This window comes from Drosophila hydei, unplaced genomic scaffold (genome assembly GCF_003285905.1).
Source record: "Drosophila hydei strain 15085-1641.00,03,60 unplaced genomic scaffold, DhydRS2 tig00000296-arrow-arrow-pilon, whole genome shotgun sequence".
NCBI lineage: Eukaryota > Metazoa > Arthropoda > Insecta > Diptera > Drosophilidae > Drosophila > Drosophila hydei.
The window spans coordinates 828,165-835,029 of record NW_022045705.1 but is presented as its reverse complement, the minus strand read 5'-3'; the positions used below and the strand labels follow the sequence as shown (position 1 = coordinate 835,029).

At 41.2% G+C, this 6,865-nt stretch overlaps 1 protein-coding gene across 2 annotated transcripts; it reads right to left on the bottom strand.

Annotated features, from left to right (window-relative positions):
- Positions 1 to 3,710: 3,710 nt before the first annotated feature.
- LOC111603491 (probable isocitrate dehydrogenase [NAD] subunit alpha, mitochondrial) lies at positions 3,711 to 6,517 on the bottom strand. 2 transcript variants are annotated; one of them, XM_023321491.2, is made up of 6 exons: positions 6,362 to 6,517; positions 5,976 to 6,044; positions 5,292 to 5,459; positions 4,686 to 5,080; positions 4,498 to 4,633; positions 3,711 to 4,249 (listed from the first exon to the last, which is right to left on the bottom strand). In XM_023321491.2, exons 1-6 carry the CDS (start codon positions 6,386 to 6,388, stop codon positions 3,911 to 3,913), a joined length of 1,134 nt encoding a protein of 377 aa, XP_023177259.1. In that variant the 5' UTR covers positions 6,389 to 6,517; the 3' UTR covers positions 3,711 to 3,910. The 2 variants fall into 2 exon arrangements, with proteins under 2 accessions (XP_023177259.1, XP_023178077.1); XM_023322309.2 differs by lacking the exon at positions 5,976 to 6,044.
- Between the last annotated feature and the right edge of the window lie 348 nt (positions 6,518 to 6,865).

Here is a 6,865-nt window from a genome sequence, read left to right as displayed (position 1 = left end):
TTTAAAATTAAAAAATATATGTGTAAAAAAATTTGATTTATATTTCATTTCAAGGAACTGGGGTTTTCAGCAGGAACTGGTTCATGAACTAGAAAAACGTTTAAAAAAAATAATCAAAATAACGCAGTAAATTTAAAAATAATTGTTGCTGGAACCTGTTGATGAACTTGTGAACGGGTTATTTATCTGGATCATGAACTGGTTCATGAATTAACGATTAACGGCATTGTGAGCCGATCGCAAAAGCTTTAACAGCGTGAAACAGGGTATGCAAATGCCACGTGTTTCGTTTGAAATGCTGTGTGCCGATTCCACGTGTTCCAATGCCTGGATTTTGGGTCCTGAGCATTGGCAATCAAAGTTGCTTTGACAGCTCTCAATACGAGAGCCAAACAAAAATAATAATGCTTATAAGAAAAATCGACAATAATAAGGAAAACAAAAATAAATATAATCTTTAAGCAAACGAAAAATAGGAACTTGGCAAAGTACCAAAGGAAGAGAAGCAAGAAGAGGCTAAAGAAGAGAACGAACAGCGCGGCAAGCCGAAGAAAACGATAAATTCCCAAAGTGCAATTGAGCTCAGATAACGTTTATACGCACTTTATATATACCCTGTATATATAGATAGAATACCTTGGATAGTCAGTATACATACCCTGTACGAAGAGGAGCCGAGAAGAAGCTGTAAGAAAACCAAGTAAAAAGCTCTTGCAACCGCGAAGTATATACCCTGTACATATAGAATAGCTTGCGTGCGAACTCTATATACCCTGTAATTATAATAGCGGAAGACGAAGTGTCGAGCAGCTAAAGGTAGACGAGTGCTAATAATAGCTGCGATACCCTGTATATAGAATATATTTTGGATACTTACTCTCTATACCCCGTAAGAAGAGCGAAAGAAGTGAGCCAGCAGCAAGTTAAAACATATATGTGCGCTATATACCCTGTAAGATAAGCACAAGAGCGGATAGGCAGAGGAAGAAAATCGAATTCTCCTACCTACTCTATATACCCTGTAAGAACAGAAGTAAAGGAGCAGAAGCAAGTAATAAATATACCCTGTATAAGTAGTATTAATAGAGTATACACAGCCTGTATACCCTGTAGTTAGAGAGAGAAAGAGGTAGTGAGAATGTCTTCGGAATTAACACCTCTGGATGAGGAGGATAACGCAGCCGTCGATATGCTCTTAGAGATTGGCGATGTGAACAGCTGGGACATCAGCTGGGATCTGGATGCAGATATAATGGATGTGCTCGATGTGGTCGGCCAGGAGCCGCTGGATCAGCAGCATCAGCATCAGCAGCAGCAGCAGCAGCTACAGCAGCTGCAGCAGCCACAGGAACAGCTAGTGGAGCAGCAGCAGGTGGTGGAGGTGCAACAGCAGCAAGAGCGGCAGCAGCAGCAGCAGCTGCAGCAGGAACAGGAACTGGAGCTGGGATGGAGCTCAGCAGATGAACAGGACTTGATTGAGCATATACCACAGTCGGTTATAATGGAAGAGTCCTATGTGGAAATCGAGATGGAGCTAGCTCAGCTGGATGGGTATGAGGAGGACGAGGAGGCCGAGCGGACGCAACTGGAGGAGGTGCAGCAGGCGGAGAAGCAGCTGCAGCAGGACCAACTGTACGTGCAACAAGTGGCCATCTCAAGCCCGTGGACAGTAGTTGCGCCACTGACCACCAGCTCGACAGTGGATGTGCTGCGTCTGTGCTTCGCGCGCATCGCCGGCAACGAGTATCGCATCTACGATGCCTTGAACAATGCGGGCTACCAGCCGATGGCGGGACCGCCGTTGATAATCAATGGCTTAAACAGCAAGCTGCTGGAACAGCTGCCCGATGGCTTGCAGCTAACGGAGAACTATGTGCACATCTTTCCCTATAGCGCTCTGGCGGAGCACGTCAAGCAAATGATCCAGGAGGAGACGGGCGCAGATGTGGCTGAACTTCTGAACAACTCCGATTGCCAGCTGGGCATTGAGCTGGTGCCGGACGCGGAATGGAACATTATGTGCGTGGGCCGGCGTGAACGCGTGCAAATGGAATTCCACTCACACACAATACCCATGGAGCAGCACCAGCAGCAGCAGCAGCAGCACAGCGGCATCAACATCTTTGGCGAGCCAACGCGCATCTCATTGACCATTGCCAATACGGAGATCGTGCTAGCCAACGAGCAGATCCTGGAGATGTCCCACAAGCCGGAAATCAACATCTTCTTCTATGCGAACAGCAACTGCATCTACGTGCTCAACGGACGCACTCTCTTCGAGCACACCGAGCTGGGCAAGCACGTCCTGCCCATCAGCAACATCGATCTTATACCGTTCTCTCCGCCGCATTCCGTATCCATTGTCTGGGATGCCAAGGATGACTAATGGGGCCAGAATCGGAGACTGGATAATGGGAGAGTGAAGACTGAACACTGCAGATATATATACATACATACATATATATATATATGTATATATATATATATATGTATATGTATATAGTTTAATATAGTGAATAGAAATCATCTTAAGCTCTATTAATCTGTAAGATTTTGATTTAAGTTTAGGTTCTTGAATAAATGTTGGGATTTTCGTCTAATCAAGAGACAAATAGGAGACATCGGATTGGAAATTGTTTCACTTAGCTCTGCATCTGTCTCGAGTATCAAATCGTGTATATCGTATCTTTATCTCTTATGTCTTGTCTTTTATATCGTATATCATATCAAGTACCGCCTCTGTAGTACCTCTGTGTTGTATATCGTATCTCTATCTCCTGCATTCTATATCGTATATCGTATCTCGTATATCGTATCTCTATGCCGTCCTTAGCATCTTACACCAAGTATCTCATACGTTATTCGCATCTCGTTTATCGTATGTTTAACTCTTATAGCTAGTCTCTCGTATATCGTATATGTATTTCGTATTTCGATATCGTTTATCGTATTTAGTGTCTCTCTATTGTTACTTAATTCACTTCGTCTCCCTCACCCTATCCTCCATCTCTAGTTCTATGCTATTGTCATACTGTTCTACTGTTATACTGTGCTACTGTTATATTATCGTATTACAACTCCTTTGCAACGTTAAATGCTCGAATCTTCTTTTTTAATATATTTTTTATTGAATTTTCAACAAATTGAATGACATTCGGTTTGTACGCCTGATTAAATAAACAATTAAAAAATAACAATTGCATTCGAATGAATAAACAATGTGCTATATAATTAGTTGTTTCTTATTGGTTTTCAAATATAATTATTCATTTATTATACTATATAATTATTATTATTATTGTTGTGGTTTTCAATGCACTCAACTTTCAGATTAACTTTGATTCTAATTGTTTCTTCCTTTTTACAATTTGTTTAAACATAACAAAAAACGCACGCGGAAAGGAATTAAAAGAAAAAAATGATGTCTAAACACAATAAATAATAATTAATTAGAATTACTTTCGTGGCTGATATACATATATACATTAATATATATATAAACTATAATTGAAATTTTCATTTTGGATGGCAACAAATAAATACTTGAAATTTTTTTTATACATGCAAAGATGTTGTTGCACTGTTTCAACTGATTCGATGTGAATATTAATTAAAAAGTTTGCAATATTCGAAAATAACAAAAAATACTTGGTTTGCGTAAATAATTAAATTTAACTTCATAAAATGAATATTAAAAACGATCGGGCTACACAATTTTGGTTTGTTGTTGTTGTTGCTGATGTTTGAGTGTTTATTGTTGTTGTTGCTATTTGGTTTGAGCAGCGAGTGCTTAATTGCTTTAAGCTCTACTTCGTTTTCTTCTTATTCTTCCACTTCTACTTCTTGTTATTGATTTTTGATCACTCTACCGAAATAGTTGTTGTAGTTTGTCGTCGAATACTTGGGCTATTTAGAGCTTGGCGCAAATCTCGTTTGTGAATTCAGAGCACTTGGCCTTGCCACCGAGATCGCCCGTTAGATATTTGCTCTCCTTGATGGTCTCGAACGCGGCGCGTTCAATCTTATCGGCATACGAATTAAGCTCCATGTGACGCAGCATCATGACAGCAGATAATAGCAGAGCTGTTGGATTTGCCAAATCCTTGCCCGCAATATCGGGCGCTGTGCCATGCACCGATTCGAATAGAGCACCATTCAAGCCCATATTGCCCGAAGGCGTTAGGCCAAGACCACCGACCAGGCCGGCGCACATATCAGATAGAATATCACCATACAAATTGGGCATGACCTGCACAGTTAGAGAAAGGGAGAGAAAGAGAGATTAGTTAGACAACGAAATATTTTAAATTTGAAAGGCGTTGCCATCTTTGGCGGGCAATTAACGTAGATTTTACTGACAAGTGCTGCCAGCAAGTTTAGCAATTTAAAAAACAACAGATAGTATCGATTTATTGAATAGAAGTGTTGCCAGCCCGTTTATAAATTTCAAATTAAACCACTCGTTTTCGATTAGAGTATCGATTAATTGCCACTTACCAGAACATCGTATTTGCCTGGATTCTGCACCATGTTAAGGCACACCGTGTCCAAGTAGCGTTCTTCGAACTGAATTTCCGGATACTTTTTCGCTGTATCGCGCACGCAACGCAGGAACAAACCATCCGACATACGCCTGTCAAATGAAAAATTGATATGTCTACCTAGATAATAGTTCTACTACTTACATAATGTTCGCCTTGTGTACCACGGTCACCTTTTTGCGATTATTATTCTTGGCATATTGGAAGGCATAGTCAGCCACACGCATCGACGCTTCCTCGGTAATGAGCTTAATACTCTGGACTACTCCATCCACAATCTCATGCTCGATGCCAGAGTATTCACCTTCAGTGTTCTCACGAATTGTGACCACATCGACATCATCATAGAGGGTCTTATAACCCTCCAGACTGCGGCAGGGACGCACGTTGGCATACAAATTGAATTCTTTGCGCAACGCCAGGTTAAGTGAACGATGGCCCTTACCAACAGGCGTCATCAGGGGTCCTTTAAGGCCGATCTTATTAGTGTTGACCGAATCGATGGCCGCCTGGGGTATGCCGAATTTGCCATCGGGACCCTGCGTAGTAAAATGTTTAAAATTGATATTCAAATTTTCACAGCGCTGCCATCTTTGTGCATAGGGGCGGGCAAGTGACTACCAAAGTTGCCAGTAAGTCTAGCATAATGAACTTTTTAGTTTTCGATAATATCGATTACTAATTGATAGCAGGTTTTTACGCGCCGTATTCAAAAAAAAAAATTCAAAAATCAAATGATTAAAGACTTACACGCACGGGCGTTACATCAACGGCTTCCCACTCGATGGGTACACTGGCGGCAGTGAAAATTTTTTGCACTGCAGCAGAGATCTCTGGGCCGATTCCATCGCCGGGTATGAGTGTTACCTTTCGAGCTCCGGATGCATAGCCGCGAGTGGCAGTGGGCTTTGTGTTTACCTGCAACCAAACAAATGCAAATTAATCACAATCTCAATAAACATCAACGACACAGGTCACAATATGCAGAGCCATAGCGACTATCTATCAGGTTGCCAGATGTCTGGTTACATAAGCGACATCTCGCGCATGCAAAAGGAAGCAGCGGCGGCGCTGCAGCCAATCGTTAGTTGAGGTTAAGCGCGCGTCTGGCAAGGCGGGCAGGAAGGCAGACGGCAGCGTTGCCATCGCTATTTATGCAACCCGTGCGAAATGTGGAAACTGATAAGCTAAAGAATTTAATTTATAAGGGTGTTTGTTTTCCTAAATCAACGAAACTTGAATCGGTTTTTTTTCTGGTTTTGCAACTAACAAAGTCTTAGCCTATGTAGGCAGTCATCTATCACCCCCCGCCCCCTCCCTCATTCACGCGGTGTGTTATGTAAACGAAGCAGTTGCTTGTCTTTCTTGCGCTCCCCGTTTTTGGCCAAAGATTGTTGTTTCTGTTGTTATTGATGCTGTTGGAAGTGCACGCACCTTGGCTTTAATTGTTGCTCCGGCCAAGGACGTTGACTCGGGCGCCGCCTGAAAACCCAATTGCTGCAACTGCCAAATATATTTTTTGCGTAATGTGTTGTTTTTGTTGTTTGCACGTTGGGGGTTTAAGTTAAGAACAAAATCAGAAAGTTAGTTCATGATGTATTATTATTAGTTATTCCTTTTTGTTTCTTCTCCCCCCTAGAAGGTCGCACGTAATCACAAATGGGCAAATATTGCATGTGTGTGAGTGTGTCTGTGTGTATGCGGGGGAGAAGGCGAAGAAGGAGAATTGCGAAAGGGTTGGCAATCGCGGTACACAACGTTTGCTTAACTAATTTGGCAAGCTGTTAATAATACTTTGTTAAACTCTCTTATGGTCTTACAATTTTCTGTATAAATCTAGCAGCCATTGTGTTGCGTTTTTTGGGTTATTTGCACTTGGATTATTTTCACGTATAGAAAAAATTTGACTACTCGCACGTCTGAGACTTTACTCTGCGCCCGCTGTAAAGCCACCTAGCGGAAAAACTGTCAAATTTAGAGCATGTCCGATACGTGCGACTTATTGGTTATCGAGCATGTTTTCTTGGCGTTACCATACCTTTAAATTGTCACATGCTTAACTACAACTGCAAGTTATATACATTTAATTTATAAATTATTAGAAGGGACTACTGCTGTGTTATCGATTGAAATGAAAATAAGGAAAATAATTCAAACGTAAATAGTCGACAATTATTAAAATAACATGAAGTAGGTCATATAGGTGTTGCAGCGATTTTATATAAATTAAAGTAGTATTTGAATTTCAACATTTCAATCAGAGACGCTTGCACCTAAGAATTTGATTTGTTTTTTTTTTTTTAATCTTAATTTCGATGCTTGAT